The sequence below is a fragment of the Oscarella lobularis genome, chromosome 11 (genome assembly GCF_947507565.1).
Source record: "Oscarella lobularis chromosome 11, ooOscLobu1.1, whole genome shotgun sequence".
NCBI classification, from domain to species: domain Eukaryota; kingdom Metazoa; phylum Porifera; class Homoscleromorpha; order Homosclerophorida; family Oscarellidae; genus Oscarella; species Oscarella lobularis.
In genome coordinates, this window is record NC_089185.1 from 17064 (window position 1) to 37126 (window position 20063).

Genomic DNA, 20063 nt, shown 5'->3' on the forward strand with positions numbered 1-20063 from the left:
ATCTGTAGCGCGCGTTGCATGTTATTTATTCGTTTCCTCGTTCTCCCTTTCTTCTCCCACTCCATTCGATCGCGAGAACGAATCATCATTTCGAATCGAGCTCGCGGTAGCGTCTGCTGCGAGCAACGTGCGTGATTTGAGCTCGAAAATGCCCCTCGCACGAAGAAGACCCCCCACGAAAGAAGCCGAACGCCTTCGTCTAAAGCAAATCATCGCAGAATGGAACGCAAGTCGCCTCGACATGTTCGCAATCAGCGATCCGAGCGAAGTAAACGACCGATCGCATAGAAAAGAAGGGCGTTTTCCTCCCTTATTTTCTATTCTTCTCTTTTTCTCTCGACAAGGATCTCGACTTTCACGGCGTCATGCGCTTTTTCTTCCAAGATCATCGTGCTAAAGTGTCGACCAAGTGCTTACGCGTCTCGAGCACGGCAACCGTGCAGCAAGTCGTGCACGCTCTCATCGAACGTTTTCGTCCCGACATGAAAATGTTGAGCGCACCGTCATTTAGTCTTTTCGAAGTCCATTCAAACGGAGGTTCGATACATAGAGTCTACTCTTCTTGGGGGCGAGTGGGTGGAGAGGAGAGGGGGGCGTAGGCATCGCGATGCACCCCACGTCGCGATCCTTTCTCTTTTTAGATGAACGACGCTTGTCGCCTGCTGAGAAACCCTTACTCGTTCAGCTCAATTGGCTCAAAGACGATCGCGAAGGACGTTTCTTACTCAAACGCGATTCGGAGCGTCGCATCGGATTCGCCGCCGCCGCCGCCGCCGCCGCCGAAATTCAATCAAACGGCGGCGGCGACGACGTCGAACGACCGATCGTCAAGCGACGAGTGAGCAGCAAAAAAGAACGAAAGGATAGTAAGAAAAATAAAGTGGGCGGAACCCCCGCTACGGCAACGAAAACAAATCGTCCGTCGTCGGTCGACGATACGGCAATTGGATTAATCACTTCCGAAACGGCTGCGGCGGCGACGGCGACGACAGCGACGGAAGGAGGCGGAGGTTCGGCCGCCGGGACTTTGTACGAACAAGTGCCGGAGACGTCACTAACGCGAAGTCTGTCGAACCCGGAAGCGGTAATGCGACGAAGACGCGAACAGAAATTCGAAAAGAAACTCGAATCGTTTAAAAGCAAAGCCGGAAGTGGCGGCCTTCTACGCATCTACGCCGAAAGCATCAAACCGGATGGACCCTATAAGACTCTCTTACTCTCCGTCAAAGATCGAGTCACTTTCATTATCAAGGAATCGTTGAATAAATTCGGTTTGGGACGAGAAAACGTCGCTGATTATTGTCTCGTTATGTCGTCCATGTCAACGGTCGGAGCCAAGACCACGTGGCACGGCGGAATTGAACGAGTTCTCGAAGACAGAGAATGTCCATTGCAAATCAAACAGGAATGGTCTTCCACGAAATACGCCGAACCGACTTTTCATCTAAGAAAACGTCCTTTTGTTCCTCGTACGCCCGTCGCCGCTTCGCCATCAAAAAAGACGACAACAACAATGACAATGACTGTAAATGGCGGCGGCGCCGGTTCTAGCCCATTCAGTCAAACGAGCGTCAACGAATCTCATTTACCGGTTGTCAGTGACGTTCCTTATTTAATCGAAGTGACGCCAGAAGGTCACATGACGCCAGACGCAATAAAATTCAAATTACAGTCGAACAATGTTACGCAAGTGGGAAGCGAACGAGCGCGTACGGCGACCGGAGCGCCTGTCCTCAATTTATCGCAGATGCTTTTGCCGTTCAACGACATTCAACCGCGTCATTGCAAATTGGCGAACATGAGCGGCGTCGTCACTCTCACGCCCCTATCGCCACAGGCTCAAACGTTCGTCGGCGGCGAACGAATTCACGAGACGACTCTCTTGCAAAATCGCTCCGTCATTGTCTTTGGAAAATCGCACGCGTTTATGTACATCGATCCGCGCCAAGGACGTCTTATTTCCGCCACTAGCAATCCCCGTCCAGTGAACGGCGACGTTCAGTTTCCCCCGGAAAGAACGGCGAGTGACAGAACGGCGTCGAGTAGTCAAGGCGACGCTGCCGAAAGTACGACGACAAGTAGTAGCAGTCGGCCGGCGTCGGACCAAGCGGCGGCGACGGCAATTACGCGATTTGGATCATTGAACCAACGGGAACCAATGAGAACTCCAGTGAAAGCGACGGCAGCGGCGGCGACGACGTCGTCACCAACAATGAAATTGAATTTCAAATCTCCACCGCCTCTTTCGTCTGACGGGCGCGGTAGCGGCGGATTAGCGCTGAGAACAAGTTGGAGTGCAGATATTTCAGGAGAAAAGGTAAGAGACTAAAAAGAGAAAGGTTCATCCCGTAGAAAAGTTCTTTAGTCGACGTCTCGTCAAGCGTCTTTCTCTGGCTACGATCGAAAAGCGACTACACCCACTGGCGGCGCTCTTCGTCAATACACCAACACGGAGAATTTGAGCGCCGGCGATGTCGAAGGCGGCGGAAGTTCTATTCCGCCTGCCGTTGGTGTTCTCCGCAAGCGGAATTCGGGTCAACGACGATTATCGACGGGTTCCGATTCCGTTTTTCTCCTTTCGTCGGACGCAAGCAGTTGGAATTTGCCGGCGTTTCTTGCGTTTGGCGAGAAACACGAAGAAACGCTCTTGAATTATTTGAATACGTCGTCTCCCGGTGCAACGTTCAAATTAGGCCCAGCCTTTGCTGTCTACATGTGTGCGCGCTATCGAACTTCACCTGGCTATTTGACGATGATGGGAAACAATCCTCGTGCAGCAACGGCGACGAATTTTCTCCAAAAAGTCGTGACAATCATGTGCGATTCAATTCAGGTAAGCACAAATCAATAAAAAGAAGTATAAGTGTTATTTTTTTTTTAGAAATCGGGTCTTGAATTTGGAGACGTCGCCTTCTGGTTAGCCAATTCTTCAGAACTACTTCACTTTCTCACGTCAGATTCTTCATTCGATTCCCAAATCGACGACGACATTCGCGTTCGACTCGAACGTCTCGTTCACGACGCATTCAAAGCGCTCGTTCTATCAACCCAACGTCAACTTCAAGTGGGCGGCCTCTCCGCTTTTCTCGCCAACGACGACAGCGATGACGACGACGATGAAGACGTCGATCGACCGAGCGACATAACAGTCGTCGTTTCCAACGACGCCGGCCGACCGACGTGGTTCAAACCTTCGTGGTCGTCGCAACGACGTCGTCAAAACGACGACAACGAGCCGCCGCCGACAGTTGGCGATTTTCTCTGTACACTATCGGCTGTTGTCGCAATTTTGCGTTGCTGCCGTCTGAACGCCGCGCTGACGAGTCAACTGTTCTCACACGCTTTTCATTTCGTCAACGCGTGGCTCTTTAACAAACTCGTCATGGAACCGCGTCTGCGTCTGTGCAATCGTCGTTGGGGTCGGCGCATCGAGCGTCGTTTGACACGCGTCCACGCCTGGGCCCAGCGACAGGGTCTCGAATTAGCAGCCGAAAGTCGCATGGCTAGAATAAGACAGGTATCTAAATAATCGATCTGGAAAATTAACATTTGTTCCTTCTTTCTTAGGCTTGTTTGCTGCTACAAGCGTCCAAGAGTCGTCCCGAAGACGTTTCGGCAATCGCATCGACTTGCTTCAAATTGAATTCCATTCAATTGCGCACCATTCTCCACCTCTACTCGCCCACCGCCGACGAAGCGGACGTCAATCGCGGTCTCGCCGACGGCGTCGTCGCCGTCGCCGAACGCACCGCCGACGAATTGACAAAAAACGACGGCGGAAAAGTGCGACTCGACGAAGAGTATCGACTTTCGTCGCCTTTCGTTATTCCGGACGACGGTTACACGAGCGACGTCGTCACAGGAATGCCGGCAGGATTAGCCGACTATCTCGAGCCGGCCTGTCGTCAAGGTATAATATTCTCGCCTCTCCTTGCCGTACCATGCGGTCGTCTGGGAACGATCTTACCCTCCCTTTCGCTAACGATCATCGTTATCGCGTTCCGACCGTGCTTTGCGTCTGCTTTTAGGCTTATGCAAATTAACGGTTTATTCGACGTCGTCCGGCACCTGGGCTCCGCGGAATCGTGGCGGCGGCGGCGGCGGCAGCGCTCGTAAAATCGTTTCTCAAATTGTTGAAGAGGTAAGCATGCTTCAGATTTTTTTTCCATCGTCACACAATTCACGTCGTTTCCCTAAGGTCTTTGGTTCGCCTTTACCGTCGTCACCAGCAATCAAAACCGACACGGTTGTAGCGAGAACAGCGTCAGATAGTGCATATCCTCCACAGCGCCAAGGAGAGACAATTGAAGTGTCTTTGATGAAAGGCGAAAGCGGACTTGGAGTGAGCATCATAGGAGGAAAGGTCGGTCAATCGCCGCCTAAAAAAAATTCGTACGTACACTACTACGTCTTCAGAGTTCCGCCGGCGAGTGGGGTATTTACGTCAAATCAATTGTGCGTGGTGGAACGGCTGACAAAGTGAGTCTCGCTCGCTCTCCTTCGCGCGTGCTCGCATGACGACCTCCTGCTTTTTTTTCCTTCAGGATGGACGTCTGGAGTCCGGCGATCAGCTCGTTCAAGTTGACAATTACAGCCTGCTCAATGTCACGCAGGAACAGTGAGAATCTTCCTTGAGAATCGACCATCTCCGCATGATACCTTACCTTACGCAGAGCGGCTCAAATTATGAAGAAAACGGACCCCATCGTTCGACTGCGAGTCGTCAAACGAGCTGCCTTACTCCACGGCATAGCAACCGCCGACGTTTCACCAGTTAGAAAAGGTTCAACTAAACCACCCTGTTCTTCTCTTTTTATTCTTTTTTTCTTTGAAGAACGACCGGACAACGACGAAGCGGCATCTCGCAGCGATTTTGTCTATCGCCGGCATCGACGCAGCGACGAACCGCCGTCGAGAACAACGTCGAGAGCGAGTGATGTTAATCGTTATAGCGTCGGTGGCGGCGGCGGTGAATTTTCGCCGTCGTCTCTCTCGGACGGTACGGCGGCGGCGGCGGCGGCGGCAGCGAGACCGCAGGTGGTGAAATGGCTCTATGAACAACAGCAACAGCGCGCCCAACATGCGGCGCAACGACAACGAGCGATTATGCGAAACGATTTAGACGAAGAGAAGCGAGTGGAGCGCGAAATGCGCGAGAAAGAAGAAGAGCATCGTACTCGAATGGAAAGACTGCGCAAGGAGCACGAAGCGCGACGAATCGTTCGACGACCGTCGGGCGGCACGGGCGATGAACGAGACGCGGCGAGACGCGAAGAACGACGATTGCGTGCCGAACGAGAATGGCGATTGATGCTGAACGCCGGTGGCGGCGGCGGCGGCGGCGGAAAGGACAACGAACGATTGCGGCGTCAACAGAGCGAGGAAGAACTGCGAAAACGAATTTTAGCTGACAGCCAATATCTAGAGAGACAGAAACGCGGCGGCGGCGGAGGCGGCGAACAAAGTCGGTTAGACGAGCTGAGAGAAGAAACGGCAGAAAGAAACAGTCGCTTCGATCGACAGCAGGAAGACGTCGTCGTCGTCGTCGTCGGCGGCGGCGGCGGCGGCGGCGGCGGCGGCGGCGGCGGCGGCGGCGGCGGCGATTTGGAAAAGAAGCAACAATTATTAATGACCATGCAACAGGAACAGGCACGACGACGAGAAATAGAACGGCAACAAATGCTCGAACAGATTCGTCGAGAAGAGGAGATTACAATGGAACAGGCCCAGCGACTTGAGCGACTTCGTCAACAGCGAGAGGAGAAAATTCGACGAATGCAAGAAATGGAACGAGCACAGGAAGAAGAGCACGAACAATGGCTCGCCAAGCAGCGCCGAAGACGGCAGGAATTCGAACGAAAACGACGAATGCAGGAGGAAGAGTTACGACGATTGGAAGAAGAGAACGCGCGATTCAATGCCGTTTCCCCGCTGCGACGACGGCACAAATCACCGACACCGACGCGCGGCGACGGCGACGACGTCGTCGCTAGTCCGTATCGTCGTTCAAATCGTTTGACGACACCGGAACGAAGAGGAGAGCCGCCGCCGCCGCCGCCGCCGGTACATCGAATCACGACGACGAGAACGACGACAATGACGCCGCCGGAATCGAGTTATTCGTCATCGTCGACAGATGACGCAGACGAATCGGCGGCGCTCGCAACGAGCGGTCGCTTGGGCGACGACGACGACGACGACAACGACGACTTAGATGTAATTGAAAAAAAGCCTATCCACGGTTACTATAAGACGCACCAAGCTGATGTATAAGCATATAGTCCACCACTAAGCGATTCCTTCTTGTTCGTACATATGTGCCGCTTGTCGCGACGTCATATTTTAAATTCCATAATTAATTATTGTATCGCTATTATTTTCTTATGGTTTGGCTAGTAAGGCCAAAAGTGTATTACGAGCTAATTGTACTGTCTATCGTGTGCTTTAGTCTGTATCCGAAATCGAACAGGAGGACGAAACGATTGTCTGTTTACTGTTTCCGAAAGCGCTATCAAGCCGACCGCTAAGCAGCGATATCTCGCGAAATGCTCTCCCGTCTGTCTAAAGGCTCGTCGTATTGGCTCTCAAAATAGCAAACCGATCGATTAGACAGAGTGAGCTTATCAGACGCCAATCGGGCAACGCCCCTCGCATGGGATGCGCTAAACCGGACGCTGTTAGTAGACGCCACCCGCGGCGAGAGGGCAAATAGACGACATTCGGGGTCGGCGAGCGCGTCAAAAAGCGAACGAGTGAACGTGCAAGATGGTCGACGAGCGCAAAACGCGCTCGCGTCGTCAATCGACGACGTCTAGCGCTTCGACATCAGGACCTCATTCTCCTCATCGTCGAAAAGCATTTGCCGTCGTCGTCGTCGATGCTGAGATGTTATTCGAAGCAATAGCGACAGGCGCAAGTCGTCGTTTGAGAAAGTATCTCAACGAAGGCGGCGGCGGCGGCGGCGGCGGCTCGAATGCAGCGAACGTGCGAGACGACGCTCATCGAACGTTGCTCATGCGAATCTGCTATTTGGACGAAGCGGAGAAACGCGAAACGATGACGCGAATCGTCGTCGAGCACGGATGCAACGTGAATGCGCAGGACGAGCTCGGACGAACGGCGTTGACGTACGCCGCCCTATTTGGTCGCGACGACGTCGTGAATTACTTAGTGGAAAAAGGCGCCGATGCGCTCATCGAAGACGTCGACGGCAACGGACCGCTTTATCACTGCGCTTCGGTCGGTAACGCCGAGATAGCGTGGACGCTCATAAAGGCATACGGCGGGCGCGGTCTCAACGTAAACAAGCGAAATTTGCAAGGTATGACGCCATTGCTACAGGCGGCTAAACTCGGTCACGTGCACTGCGCCAAAGTTCTCGTCACCGAAGGCGGCGCATCGACGACCGTTCGCGATTTGGACGGCTTCATGAATGCCGAAGAGTGGGCGCGGTTCAGCGGACGTTTCTCCAATGACGATATTCTTCTCCTTTCGCCTATTGTCGCTAAGAAAATGCGATGCAAAGAACATCGACGCAGTCTCGGTCGAAAAATACTTTCCGATTATTTTATAGGTGGTGGTTCGACGTCGAACGAAACCAAATCGGGTCTCATTCGACAGTCGTTCAACACATTTCATTTTGTCTCTCAAAGTGACCCGGAAGCGGTCAGTTCCGACGACGAGTCTGCCGTCACTGCCACCTCCGCCGCCGTCGCTGGATCATTGTCCTACGTTGCTTCGACGTCGGCACCCAATTTGCCGTTACTCGCTGGCGGCGGCGGCGGCGGCGGCGGCGGAAGCAACGTCTGGTCATCTCTTTCTTCTTCTTCTGCTGCTTCTTCCCCTGTTTCGCCGTCATCACAAAAATCTATGTTCCAAATTCAACTTCCCAAGGTCAAACCGCCACAGCTGGATGGAAGTGGGCATGAAACGGCCGCCGCCACCGCCGCCGCCACGCGACTTCACAAAATACACACAATTCGAGAAGAGGATACAACAGCCGGAAAAAAAACCGGAAGTGGTTGCATCAAGATGACGCCGACGCCGCCGCCGCCACCACCGCCTCCTCCTCCTCTTGCCACTGACTCCGATAATATTGCCGTACGCCTACCGTCTGTATCAAACAATAGGCTTTCTTTTTCTTCTTCTTCTGTTGCCGCTGGCTCGTCGACGTTGACCTTGCCCTATAGTTCATCACCCAAAACAGGGAAAGCAATTCGGCGCCGCACTACTGGTAGTGGCTCTTCGCCGCTTTCAAAAGATTCTACCATGAACAACGGCGGAGGCAGCCGGAGTCCGAGACGATCAAAATCCAAATCGATTTGATGCATGCTCATATTTATTATTATATCCGCAAGTTTTTTTATGGATCTGCCGACTGATTGAATTGCACTCAGTGTTCCCGGATTGTTTCCTTTTCCCGCCGCGTGACGTCGCGCCTTGCCATTGGCTGTCCGATCGCGAGAAGGCAATTTCATTCACCGACTGGCGAAATCGACGAAAACATGGCCGATCAGGTGGTAGCTGACAACGAAATGACGATGGACGACGAAGAGGAGGTAAACGAGCGCGCAAAACCACGCGAAAAGGCCCCAAATAGCCGTTTTTACGCAGTCCTTCTTCCAAGACATCGATCTCCTTCAAAATCACGGCATCGTGAGTGACGCAATGCGTCGTTCGAGTCGCTCCTAGACTGGACGTCTTCGTCTAGAACGTAGCCGACATAAAAAAGCTAAAATCGGCCGGAATTTGCACGATCAAGGTGACACGTGTTCGAGCACGTGTCAATTCCAATTCCTCCATTCTCTGCACACGTAGGGAATTCAAATGACGACGCGCAAAAAATTAGGCAATATCAAGGGAATCTCCGAAGCAAAAGTAGACAAAATCAAAGAAGCGTCTCAAAAACTATGCGTAACCCCCAATTAATATGACGTCACTATATTCCACTGACTGGAAATTAATTAAGGATCCCGGATTTTTGACGGCTTTAGAATATAGCGAAAAACGGCGACATTGTTTCAGAATTTCAACCGGAAGTGACGAATTAGAGTAAAAAAATATTTCTCAATTTTTGACGTTGTACATTTTTTCTCCTATAGCAAACTTCTGGGAGGTGCGAAACTATCATCCATCCTAATTAAACAAATTGAATTTTTCTCAAATAAAGGGGGAATTGAAAGTATGGCCATCACGGAAGTATTTGGAGGTAAGGCTACTAAGCGATGTATCTGTTTAGTCTAGTTCCAATGGCTGAGTCTAGATACTAGTTGATAGCCCAGCATGCTCACTTATCACATACCTCTTCAAGGCTCTTGCACCTTGACCATCTGTACTTAGTCATACAATGCCATAAATGATACTTATGTACGCGCGCCTACTTCTAGAATTTCGAACTGGAAAGACACAGCTCTCTCACACTCTATGCGGTTTGCGCACTGACATCTCCTAGCTCTCCTCTAATTTCTCAACCGTACTGCAGTCACTACCCAAATGCCTGGACGCGGCTACCACGGCGGAAAAGTTGTCTTCATTGACACGGAGGTAGTCAAGACAGTGAGACCACTTCATATATCATGTCCCTCTCTCTTTAGAACACATTGTATCCTTAACACTCTACTCCCTATTCTTCTATAATCTTCCTTCCTTAATTTACTTATCAGTCGTCCCGATCGACTTCGAGCGATAGCAGATCGATTCAATTTGGATCATACAGCTGTCTTGGATAACGTATTATACGCCAGAGCATACACAAGTGCGTTGAAGCCCCTCCCTATTGTATACATATATCTCCCTGTCTCTTCTCCAAGGCGAACATCAGACAGAACTGCTGGATTTCGTCGCCGCTAAATTTCACGAAGAGCCAAACGTTTTCAAACTCCTAGTGAGTTGAGAGCGAGCGGAATGCGTTTACCTACGTCTATCGTCTCTAGATTGTGGATTCCATTATGGCTCTTTTCAGAGTCGACTTCAGCGGACGCGGAGAACTCGCAGACAGACAACAAAAACTCGCTCAATTACTATCACGACTTCAAAAAATATCCGAGGGTAAGAAGGAAGAGACCTTAATTAATTCCTTTATTCTCTTTGGTGGATAGAATACAACGTTGGCGTTTTTATCACCAATCAGATGACAGCTGATCCCGGTGCAGCTATGAGGTCAGAAACAAAACACTGCGACGTCATAAAATTGATTTTTGAGGGGGTTAGCTTTCAAGCGGATCCTAAAAAGCCAATTGGCGGCCACATCCTCGCACACGCGTCAACAACGAGAATCAGTTTGCGCAAAGGACGAGGCGAAGTCCGAATCGCAAAGATTTACGATAGGTAAGAAAGGGGATGACATCATGCACGACGACGAGACCCTTACTTAGCCCAGACATGCCCGAAAACGAGGCGACGTTCGCTATAACAAACGGAGGCATAGCAGACGCCAAAGAATGACACAAACCCCCCGTCTGTATTCTTGTTCTTGTTATTTATCACATATCCTCTACACTCCACTTGTACGCTTCGTCGTTCCACGCCTGTTTGTTGGACAACGTCCTGTATCTCTCCTTCTCGAACCCGTTCGATCGATCCACGCCGTCCCATCGATATCCAGGTCGAATATCAAAGCGGTTAGGAGGATAGTGACCCTTCCACGTTGGCCTCTCTAATAAAATAGCGTCCTTGTCTCTCGGGGATTTTTTTTTCTTTGCTTACCTGGTTTCTTTCGTCCCGTCGTCGTCACTTTCCGCTTTTTAATAAACGCCAGCATTGGGTCGCCACTTCGCTCGGTATCCCGTAGCATTTTATCCAAATCTTTGTCGTCCTTGTAACGAGCGAGAGGCTTGGACATTTCGTAGATCATATCATCAATCTCCTTTTCCTTCATCTTCGCTTGCGCAACCCTAAGAAAAAATAATAATAATAATAATAATACTGTGTCTTCTTCTTCTTCTTCTTCTTACCCTCTTCCCCACTGCGCATATTTTTCTAAATGTTCCGCTTCCTTTTCTTCCTTCTTTCTCTGTTTCATTCGCTCTAGTCTCGGATCGACACGTCGACCCTCCTTGTCTCGAAAGACAGTCGCCGCTCCTTTTCCCGAAACGCTTGCGTCCATCTGGTGAAACATTTCCTCTTCCCGTTTTCTCGCCTGTCGAATTTCATCTCGCATCGTCGACGAACTCTGCAAGCCAGCTTTACCACCGCTCGTCATTTGCCGCCGCTTCTCTTCTCTCTGCGGCGAAGCAATAGACCGTTTTCTCCTTGAAGAAGGAGACGAGTCTCTTCTCTGTCTTCTTCTAGGAGGAGACTCGTCCGAGTCATGACTTTGCATAGGCCTCCTTGGGGGAGATTCATCAGAATCACGGCTTCTCGCTCTCCTCCTCGGTGGCGATTCATCTGAATCATGCCTCTGTCTCTCAGAATGACGCTGTCTTGGTGGAGATTCATCTGAATCGCGACTACGTTGTCTTCCTCTTCGTCTCGGTGGCGATTCATCTGAATCGTGTCTCTTTCGTCGTCTCGGCGGTGATTGATCCGATCCAGAGTCGTGTCTTGTACGTCGTTTGCGCGGAGGCGACATATCGTCCAAGTGTGCCGATTTCAAATCTTCCAATCGTCGTTCTTCGGCTGTCATTGGTCGCCACAGTCGTCTCTGTCTCTCCTCTTTTCCTTCGTCGACGAAACCCGCCACAATCGGTTTCTCGTCCTCTCCGAGTGGCTCATCATCTTCTTCGTCCTTCAAACGAATGGAAATGGATACTGAAGAAGCGGGCGTCCACGAAACATCGTCGTCTACGAGTCGGCTACGAGTTCCCGATGAGGCCCCCTTTCTTTTCTTTTTCTTCGCCTTCTTCTTCTCGTCATCTCCCGACAAGTACCTCTTTAGATACTCCGCTTTGCTGGTCATTGTGCCTCTGCAACAACGTTGCTAGATCGACACACGCCCGTATGCGCATCTCTTGAGCTGAGATATGGCGGCAGAGAAGGCGTCGAAGCCGGCGACATTTGCTCGCATGCTCTCGTGGGAGTTCTCAAGACCGTCTGTTATTGCACCTTCGAAAAGCAGAAGACGATCGTCTGCAGCAGAAAAAGAAGAAGAGGAGGAGGAATCCGAAAACTCGAACTCATCATCGGAATATTACACAGCCGAAGAATCGCCGACGTCGGACGACAACTCAATAACGCCCACAGCAGCTACAGCCGTTCCATTACCGCCGTCAGAGCAAAAACGCCGACGTCGTCCATCGAAACGTCAGCGAAGACGTCATCGATTGGAAAGACGCGAATTTCTCGCTCCATTCGCCGAAGGATTCGACGACGACGCGACCGAAGCGGTGCGCGACGCACTCGACGAAGATCTGACGACGACAAGAACGCGTCGAGTCGTGCCAACATTGGCCGAAATTTGCATTCGAGCCGTTTGGGGCGGTCCGTCCATTCGCCGAGAGAAAAATCTCGATGACGAAATTCGTAAGTGAAAATTAATCAATTAATTTAATTAATTAACTTAATTATTTAATTAATTGTGGAAGGTAAGAAGCCGTTTTTTATGGATCGAATGAAGTTGGAAAGGCGTGCTCATCAGTCGATTGCTTCGGTGCAGATCAAATGGCTACATAAAAATTTAGCTTCGATACAATCTGTCAATTATAGTTATAATAAATCAGGTAAACGAAAAAACATTTATATATTAAATTAAATGATTGTGTAACTACAGGTGACAAGAGCAAAAGAAAGGGCAATGATGATAAGCCCTTGGGCTATTGTGATCGCTTTCTTTTGGACAGTTTTGATAGCGACGGATACGGAGGTCTCTATACGCCCTTACCTCATCCTGATCCAGCATCAAATGAGGAGGAGAGTCTTGCTACAATGGCACACGTGCTCGATCTCATGCTTGGCCCCAATACAAGTTTGGCAAATATTGAACGCTTGAGATCTGCCTTAAAAGCGAGGTACACAATAATCAATTAAAACAGAGCTCACTTCAATAATATCGCTTTTACACTTACGGAGACTTTGTCTGAACATTTAAATAATCAATTTCTATTAGATATCCTAAATTGACGTGTAATGATTTCGATGATGCACTTCCGTACGTGTGGTGGGCGCGAGGAAACGTCACAGCCGCCGCGGAGGCATTCATACAGCGTTCCAACGCCATAAAAGAAAAATCAGGTTTTTTAATTAAAAAACGCATTTCGCGACTCTCAAATCCTTTCCTCAAAGTCACTCTTTGCGGATATTATCTAAATGAAGTTGGCCGTCTCTATACAATATTCGGAGACAGACAAAAGAGCGCCAAGTTCTTTCGATTGGCTAGCGAAGCCGTTCCCATTTTCAGCTATCAAAAGCTTAACGATGTCTCCATGCCAGACTTAAGAGACGCAGTACGCACAATATCTATTAAAAAATACATTAATAAAACTCTCTTTTAGGTGTCAATGTCTAGTCTGGCTCTTTCAGCTGCAGCGTGGGATTGCGGGTAAAGAAAATACGCACTATACAACGACTTTTATCTTTATAATCTAGGGTGTTGGACGAACCGTGTGCTGTCCAAGCGGCAGAATGGTGGAAAACCGTTCTTCTTTCGCCATCCATTCCATCGCTTGTCACTCAAGAGGCTTTTCTCTCTCGTCTCGCCGTTCACGCCGGAAAATTTGCTGACAGATCGAAAGGTGAGACCGAAGGAGGAAAAAATGACGTCATCATTTTATTTAGGAAAAGAAAGCTCTTCTTCTTCTTCTTCTTCTTCTCTTGATTGGCTTAGGGAGTGTGCGGATTTTCTCCAAGGTTTTGTTGAAAAGTCACCCCAATTGTATCATTACTTGGCACTCACCTATGCCCTTCGTGGAATGCCTGTAGAATCAAAAAGGTTTCATAAGCAATACATTGAAAGGTACTAATAAATAAATAAATACACTGTATTATTATTATTATTATTTCAGACATTCGAGCTTTTTGACGTGGGATAACGGTTTGCCGGGAACTCATCGCGGCATGGAAGATGGCACTTGGATCAGCAATCTTAGAAATCCTTGGCAACCTGTTATCACTCTTCTAGAACACTTGGATGGCTCTCCACTCCCAATACTCAAACTGAAATGGAGAACTAGGCTCACTAATCCAATGACACGTCTAAGGTCTTTTCCCTCCAACTATAAAATAATTAATTATTATTATTATTATTATTATTATATTTTCTCAGACTTCCAAAATATGGACCCGGAAATTTTTCTCCAAAACCGCTTTCGTTCCAAGTTGACTCGAATGGATATCTATCTATTGGATTAGTAAACGACTTTCCGCCGTTACGAGGTCTTCTACTCGACCTCCACACTGGGTACATTAGGAAACTTCTCTTTCTCTTTCTGTTTTTGAATTTTTTCGTACAGTGCTCTCTCTTTTCCTTACGTTCCACACGTGACGAACGAGTGGTTTACATTTCAGGATTTTTCTACTGGTTCGAAATTGAATTGCGACGTTTTCTCGCTTTGATACGTTTCTTGTACAGATTCAGAAGGAGGAGCCATACTTCCAGTTCCCTTTGTTGTCTTTGAACGAAATGGAAAGCGCGTCGAATTTCTTCAGGCTTGCTCCCACTCGCGAAACAAACACCACTGGGATAAATCAGAAAATAGCCTATCAATACTCTTTATGACCGATCTCGCCACACGGCGACGAATGAAGGTCGATCTTCGTACAATAATTCGCAAAAAATTGAAAGAAGTAGACACGCTCGCACTCAATATAAATATCCTTAAACTAAAAGGTCTTTTTGAAGGCTTTTCTAGAGAAAGCGACGACTGAGTTCAAAGGAGACCGCCTTCTTTTGGAAGAAAAAAAGTCGCGTATTGAGAAAATGTTTGAGCAAGGATTAGCTAGCACCTGGCAGGTACTAGAGTGATCCCCCAGTCGGCAGATCCTTCGCTGAGACGAATTTTCATACTATAGGAAATTGCAGCAAAGAAGGAGGAACACTTAAAGAAAGTAAACGGATTTCATTTGCATATGAAATCGTTCGTTTCATACGGAGAGGCGACAGTAGCTCTAATGTTTAGCGCTTTGCATTTGAACGCCAGACGTCGTCCTGTACTAGACCTCGTGGTGGTGAGAAGATCTTAGCCTCAGAGACTCACTCACTATCTTTGATTTTAGATAGTCAACTGTCAAACTGCCCATACATTTAAGGAACCAAAAGTCTACTTCTGTCTTGACTCAGACTGTTTTGAGTGGTTCTATCCCAAAAATCCGGATAATGCCCACCCGGAAATGAAGTAAGACGAATCTCTCCTAATTTAGCGTCAAAAGGAAAGGAGATCATTGCAGATACATTGCAATAAAGAAGGGAAAGGTGGCGGGAAACCCGGAAAAGGCTACGTATCACTTAGTTGACGAAAACGGTTGCTTCGTACACGAGACTCCTCTTCCTTTTTGCTTTCTTTGGGGCATTTACCTTGGCAGTGTCATCGAAAGCAAAAGGCAAGATTTTAATTAAATTTTCGACATTATTGCGGCGTGAAAACAATGATTTCTGGTTTAGGATAAGATTGTCATTTCCAAACAGCGAAGCAGAGCTCGACGTCATAAAAGAGTCGGCGTTTGATATTATGGGAATTAGTGCGACAGAGCTGACGTCATCGGCGTTATTCATCTTGGCGACAGACGGTCTTTTTGTCGTGGATCCAACGAGTCTTCATCTCTTCAACGAAGAAGGCGAACGTCCTCTGATTGAAGGCTCTTTTCATAAGATGAAAATTATGGAATGCAAAGGCAAATATGTGGCAATTGCACTAGATTACTTCATCGTCCTTTTGGAAATTAAAAAGTGAGTGACTTTAGATAGGATTATCACATCTAAACTTATTATTGTATATAGGACGGTTGTTTCCGTGCTTTGCAAAGTTGAACTTCCTAGTTGCCCAAGCGAAGTTTGCCTACTTCCGGGTTCTGGTAAGCTGGGGAGATCGTATGAGATTGATCAATACTATTTTTCGTTAGCCGGCTTTTTGATTACGTCCGGTCTTTTTGACGAATCGGATGAAGTGTTCGATGAGCAATTATTCTGGTTCAATCTGAGCGGTTCTTTGAAAGGCGTTCTTCCCATTCTCGGCAAAGGTCCTCACTCCTTTTTCCCGCTCTACGTCAAACAGAAGGACGAAGAAAGATCGCCGCCGCGGGCAATTTTGAATGTCTATTTTTACGATGGAAGAGGAGGAGTCTGTTGCATGTCACTTGACGACATGTGAACGAGGGTTGGAAGATGGGTGGGTCAGTCAGCCACACGTTAGCTCACGTGACGGTTTACGCTCTCCAGAAATGCGAGAGGTGTTGCTCCGGCCTTTTTTACGCGTTCTGGCTCATCCGAATGGGCAGGCAGACTTCGATCGTGCAGACCAGACTCCAGCAGTAAGCAAACTGTGCTGTACAAGCTTTCGCTTCTCAATACACGAGGCCTCTCTCCTCTTTTTTATAGTCTTTAGAGAGTCAAAGTTGTCTAAGTTCGCGATGGGAGCCGACAATCTTTCTCTCGCGTCGACGCGCAGTCGTTCGAGTAGTCGCGCTCGCGGAGGCGGCAGTCGCGCGTCGTCAATCGCTTCGGCGACGTCGTCTCGACGAAAAAAAGTGACGTGGGCCGATCATCCGGAACTGACGAAAGGCGTCGACGAAAATCGCTTTATTGGCGCTCTCGAAGGCCCCGAATTGGATCACATCAAAGGAACGCGACATTTTCTCGTCGAAGACGGCGAAGACAAAAAGTGGCCCTTTCTTCTTCGCTTCAAAAACGTCATTTTCGGCGTTTCGCTCGGTCTCGCCGCTCAGGCGGTCATGTGGAAATATCTCACTCATATTGACGTTATGAAACCGTACAAAATACCGGCGTTCGTCAACGAGACATTCTGGATTGTCGCTCTCCTTGCTCTCCTCATCTCTTTCTTCATCTATTCGCTCAAAATCATTTTCTGGCGCGGCGGCGTTTACAGGGAATTTCTCCATCCGGTTCGCGTCAATTTTTTCTTTGCTCCCTTCGTCGTTTCGCTTCTGCTCATGCTCGCAATTCCGCAACGATTCATCATCATACCGTCAAATTTTAATCAGGTATCAATAATCCTATATAAGTAGACATTACGATAATACTTTCTCCACAAGTCTACGACTATGAGCATTGCTGGAAATAACAGTAGTATTGTCTATGATAATCTCCCAGATCCCTGGAACATGGACTATGTAAGATTTTCTAAATCATCACCTCTTGTTCAACTTCTCTCTCTCTCTCTCTCTCTCTCTCTCTCTCTCTAGACTTACATGAAAGTCTTGTTTTTCGTTATCATGGCACCGTATTTTTTTCTCGATTTATACCTGTACGGCGCTTGGATGTACAGTCGAAAGAGAAGTCTTCGCTCCGGGAATCCCACCTATCAATTGGCTGTTATTGGGAATTTTTTCGGGGCCAATGTCGCGTCGCGTGTCGGGGAACGCGAAGTCTCGCTCATGCTTCTCGCCATTGGAACCGTTTTCTATTTACTCGTTTTTATTTCGATCTATCAGGCCATTTCACGAGACAACGTGCATCATTTGACAATTCCAAATTTGGTGGATTTTGACGAAGAAGAAGAAGAAGAAGAAACGGCGGCGAGCGGAAGCGAATCGGAAAAGGAGGAGAGCGAGGAGAAGAAGAAAACGGAAGAGGACGTGGAAGTGACGGCGAAAAAGGAAGATGATGGTGATGGAGACGGAAATATGAGCGACAAACATCATTCGCAGCTTATCGCCGTCCCAAATCAAGAACACCATCATCATCATCACAATCATCATCGTAATCCTCACCATGGACACCATGGACACCATGGACATCATCATCACATTGAGCATGATCACCATGGAGATTCTCATAATCGAAGTCATCATCATCATCATCATCATCACGGAAGCCGGTATCACCACCGCGATCATCATAATCATTCACATCATCATCATCATCATCATCGCAAAAGTCGGTGTCATGGGTGCAATAATGACGTCGATTATTATTCAGAAACGGACACGGAGAGTAGCGATGAAAATCGTCATCATCATCGTCATCATCATCGTCATTCTTCTCGTCATCGGCGTGTTCGGCGTAGAGCTCGCGATTCGCATCACAAACGGAGAGGTAGTCGTTCTGACGTTCATAGCAAAGTAGAAACGACGGCGGAAACCGAAGAAAAAGAAGACGACGAAAAGCCAAGATTGTCTTTAGAACGAATCAAAGACGATTCGGAAAAGGCGCTCAGTGCACTCTTCAACGATGGCAATGTTGATCTCACAGCCGACGTTTTTCAAAGCGACGACGACGACGACCAATCAGCAAACGGCATTCTCAACCAACAGGCTCTTCCTGAGCGCTTTTTACAGACGTCTTCGAAAGACAATCACGAAAGCGGTGGTAGCAGAATCAAGCAATATATCAAAAGCTTCAGCGTAGACGACTGCTATTTGTGCGAACGACAATACAGCTTACCACCGCCGCTACCGCCGCCACTAGAAACAGATTTTTGCATTGACTGCGAGAAGAATCTCAAGGAAGACGCAGCTACACCCGCCGCATCTCCAGCGACGAGCCCTAAGCAACGATCTCCGACGAAGACTTATCGACCGTCGAGCCTGGCTATCAATCAAGAAGTCAAAATTCCGACGTTTCGAGCGAACTTAAAGCCAGCGGTGAAACCGTCACCTAACTTGAAAAGACGCCCGCCTCCTCTCATGCTTCGCACGCAGAGTTGCGACGCACGTCTGCTCCTCTCTCGATCTGCCGCTCTTCTTTCGCCTGTCGCGACTCCGAGGTCTATAGCCACTAGTCAAGCAAACAGCGGCGTTGGCGACGGCACCGCCATTCGAGTTCTTCTTCATTCGTCGCCTGTTTTCAGTCGTCGCGCTGCAGCCGCCGCCGCCGCCGCCACCACCAAGATTTCGCCGTTAACTCCCGTTCTTGCGAGACGATCGAGAACGATGAGCACCAGTTCCGACGCATTGAACGCCGGAACAAAAACCCAAACGTCGACGACGAATTTAGCTACAGATCGCAGCAGCGACGAAAAAGACGACAAGAAGCCGTCGGAGAAGGCGGAAGGCTTGGAACGACAACAATCAACTCTCGTCCTTTATCCGCCTCATCACGATCGAACCGAAGGAGAAAACGATGAAGATCACGACGGAAAATTTCCCAATCTTCATCCGTCTATGCATCCCGTTCTGTTCGTGTTTGTCGCACCGCCGGCTGCGGCGGCCCTCGCCTTGTCTCAGTATTACGGAAGGAACGGAATGGGGGCCGAGGTGAGCGATCTATCGAAAGCGTGCTTCTTCATTGCTCTTTTCCTATTTCTTTCCATCATTCGTCATTTGATGCTATTCGTTAAAGATACGCCGTATTCCCTCAGTTATTGGGCCTATACGTTTCCCATAGCCACTCTCGCTACCAGTGCAATTAACTACTCCAACTCTCTGTCAGACGTTCTAGCTGCACAATGGCTAGCATTTGGAATCGTCGCCATCGCCACCATTCTAATTCTAATCGTCGCCGGATTAACAATTTATCAAGTTGTGGCCGGTCGAGGCGTATTTCCCAATGACGACGTCGTTGGCGTGTGCATAAATACGCTCGCCAACGGCGGTGGCGGCGGAAGTAGCGGCGGGAGAAGTGATACAGCATCCGTTTATTCGTCCGTTTCTGGTAGCGAATTGGGTAACAGCTGCAGTGACTCAGATTCCACTTTGATGGGCGAAGAAGGTCATAAAAAAGATCGCCAAGGCAACGACGCTTTACCGTCATTGAAAAAGCGGAGGAGAAGGAAGCGGAGAGAAAATAGTGCAGCTTCTGATCCTGCTCCTGTTCCTGCTGATACTGTGATTGAGATGGAACCACCGTTTCTGCAAGGAAACCATGGCAATATAGCTCTCAAGTTAGCTTTGTCAGAAACTTCGTTGTGACTCCCATTCAATTCGACAGGGTATTATTATGCATGGACTATTTTCCCACCACATTCTTATATTCATATATGTATATGTCTCACGTGTGCAGCACTGGGAGTGTACGC

At 48.8% G+C, this 20063-nt stretch overlaps 6 protein-coding genes across 6 annotated transcripts; 5 read left to right on the top strand and 1 right to left on the bottom strand.

Annotated features, from left to right (window-relative positions):
- The first annotated feature begins 24 nt into the window (after nucleotides 1–24).
- Nucleotides 25–6539, top strand: LOC136193437 (afadin-like). Its single transcript, XM_065982343.1, has 12 exons — nucleotides 25–268; nucleotides 345–537; nucleotides 642–2317; nucleotides 2366–2833; nucleotides 2882–3517; nucleotides 3568–3910; nucleotides 4029–4141; nucleotides 4199–4363; nucleotides 4417–4479; nucleotides 4545–4618; nucleotides 4674–4783; nucleotides 4835–6539. Exons 1-12 carry the CDS (start codon nucleotides 149–151, stop codon nucleotides 6271–6273), a joined length of 5400 nt encoding a protein of 1799 aa, XP_065838415.1. The 5' UTR covers nucleotides 25–148; the 3' UTR covers nucleotides 6274–6539.
- Nucleotides 6540–6619: 80 nt separating this feature from the next.
- LOC136193442 (ankyrin repeat domain-containing protein 33B-like) lies at nucleotides 6620–8343 on the top strand. The gene has a single exon (XM_065982349.1). It carries the CDS (start codon nucleotides 6766–6768, stop codon nucleotides 8323–8325), a length of 1560 nt encoding a protein of 519 aa, XP_065838421.1. The 5' UTR covers nucleotides 6620–6765; the 3' UTR covers nucleotides 8326–8343.
- Nucleotides 8344–8457: 114 nt separating this feature from the next.
- LOC136193447 (meiotic recombination protein DMC1/LIM15 homolog) lies at nucleotides 8458–10502 on the top strand. The gene is made up of 16 exons (XM_065982354.1): nucleotides 8458–8558; nucleotides 8614–8655; nucleotides 8711–8761; nucleotides 8818–8913; nucleotides 8969–9051; nucleotides 9102–9115; nucleotides 9170–9208; nucleotides 9387–9428; nucleotides 9482–9543; nucleotides 9594–9601; nucleotides 9663–9754; nucleotides 9810–9883; nucleotides 9933–10047; nucleotides 10098–10158; nucleotides 10210–10326; nucleotides 10374–10502. The coding sequence occupies exons 1-16, from the start codon at nucleotides 8505–8507 to the stop codon at nucleotides 10441–10443; spliced, it is 1020 nt and encodes a 339-aa protein (XP_065838426.1). The 5' UTR covers nucleotides 8458–8504; the 3' UTR covers nucleotides 10444–10502.
- Nucleotides 10382–11922, bottom strand: LOC136193444 (BUD13 homolog). Its single transcript, XM_065982351.1, has 3 exons — nucleotides 10953–11922; nucleotides 10705–10892; nucleotides 10382–10654 (listed from the first exon to the last, which is right to left on the bottom strand). The coding sequence occupies exons 1-3, from the start codon at nucleotides 11894–11896 to the stop codon at nucleotides 10482–10484; spliced, it is 1305 nt and encodes a 434-aa protein (XP_065838423.1). The 5' UTR covers nucleotides 11897–11922; the 3' UTR covers nucleotides 10382–10481.
- A 24-nt stretch (nucleotides 11923–11946) lies between these two features.
- On the top strand, nucleotides 11947–16348 carry LOC136193449 (uncharacterized). The gene is made up of 19 exons (XM_065982357.1): nucleotides 11947–12459; nucleotides 12522–12656; nucleotides 12707–12944; nucleotides 13043–13167; nucleotides 13219–13379; nucleotides 13428–13474; nucleotides 13522–13667; nucleotides 13711–13888; nucleotides 13938–14132; nucleotides 14198–14332; nucleotides 14385–14452; nucleotides 14504–14718; nucleotides 14774–14884; nucleotides 14944–15099; nucleotides 15148–15266; nucleotides 15319–15471; nucleotides 15533–15817; nucleotides 15869–15942; nucleotides 15991–16348. The coding sequence occupies exons 1-19, from the start codon at nucleotides 11961–11963 to the stop codon at nucleotides 16236–16238; spliced, it is 3288 nt and encodes a 1095-aa protein (XP_065838429.1). The 5' UTR covers nucleotides 11947–11960; the 3' UTR covers nucleotides 16239–16348.
- LOC136193448 (uncharacterized) lies at nucleotides 16296–20038 on the top strand. The gene is made up of 4 exons (XM_065982355.1): nucleotides 16296–16398; nucleotides 16466–17088; nucleotides 17140–17217; nucleotides 17290–20038. Exons 2-4 carry the CDS (start codon nucleotides 16498–16500, stop codon nucleotides 19954–19956), a joined length of 3336 nt encoding a protein of 1111 aa, XP_065838427.1. The 5' UTR covers nucleotides 16296–16398; nucleotides 16466–16497; the 3' UTR covers nucleotides 19957–20038.
- The last annotated feature ends 25 nt before the right edge of the window (nucleotides 20039–20063 follow it).

Coding starts and splice junctions, on each gene's coding strand:
- LOC136193448 (XM_065982355.1), top strand. CDS start 16,498: ATGGGAGCCGACAATCTTTCTCTCGCGTCGACGCGCAGTCGTTCGAGT. Junction 17,089..17,139: donor TACCGTCAAATTTTAATCAG/GTATCAATAATC, acceptor TTTCTCCACAAG/TCTACGACTATGAGCATTGC. Junction 17,218..17,289: donor ATCCCTGGAACATGGACTAT/GTAAGATTTTCT, acceptor CTCTCTCTCTAG/ACTTACATGAAAGTCTTGTT.
- LOC136193442 (XM_065982349.1), top strand. CDS start 6,766: ATGGTCGACGAGCGCAAAACGCGCTCGCGTCGTCAATCGACGACGTCT.
- LOC136193449 (XM_065982357.1), top strand. CDS start 11,961: ATGGCGGCAGAGAAGGCGTCGAAGCCGGCGACATTTGCTCGCATGCTC. Junction 15,267..15,318: donor AATGCCCACCCGGAAATGAA/GTAAGACGAATC, acceptor AGATCATTGCAG/ATACATTGCAATAAAGAAGG. Junction 15,472..15,532: donor AGTGTCATCGAAAGCAAAAG/GCAAGATTTTAA, acceptor TTTCTGGTTTAG/GATAAGATTGTCATTTCCAA.
- LOC136193437 (XM_065982343.1), top strand. CDS start 149: ATGCCCCTCGCACGAAGAAGACCCCCCACGAAAGAAGCCGAACGCCTT. Junction 2,834..2,881: donor TCATGTGCGATTCAATTCAG/GTAAGCACAAAT, acceptor TTTTTTTTTTAG/AAATCGGGTCTTGAATTTGG. Junction 4,364..4,416: donor TGAGCATCATAGGAGGAAAG/GTCGGTCAATCG, acceptor CTACGTCTTCAG/AGTTCCGCCGGCGAGTGGGG.
- LOC136193444 (XM_065982351.1), bottom strand. CDS start 11,896: ATGACCAGCAAAGCGGAGTATCTAAAGAGGTACTTGTCGGGAGATGAC. Junction 10,893..10,952: donor TATGCGCAGTGGGGAAGAGG/GTAAGAAGAAGA, acceptor ATTTTTTCTTAG/GGTTGCGCAAGCGAAGATGA. Junction 10,655..10,704: donor GACGGGACGAAAGAAACCAG/GTAAGCAAAGAA, acceptor CTATTTTATTAG/AGAGGCCAACGTGGAAGGGT.
- LOC136193447 (XM_065982354.1), top strand. CDS start 8,505: ATGGCCGATCAGGTGGTAGCTGACAACGAAATGACGATGGACGACGAA. Junction 8,762..8,817: donor CCGGAATTTGCACGATCAAG/GTGACACGTGTT, acceptor CTGCACACGTAG/GGAATTCAAATGACGACGCG. Junction 10,159..10,209: donor GATCCCGGTGCAGCTATGAG/GTCAGAAACAAA, acceptor TGAGGGGGTTAG/CTTTCAAGCGGATCCTAAAA.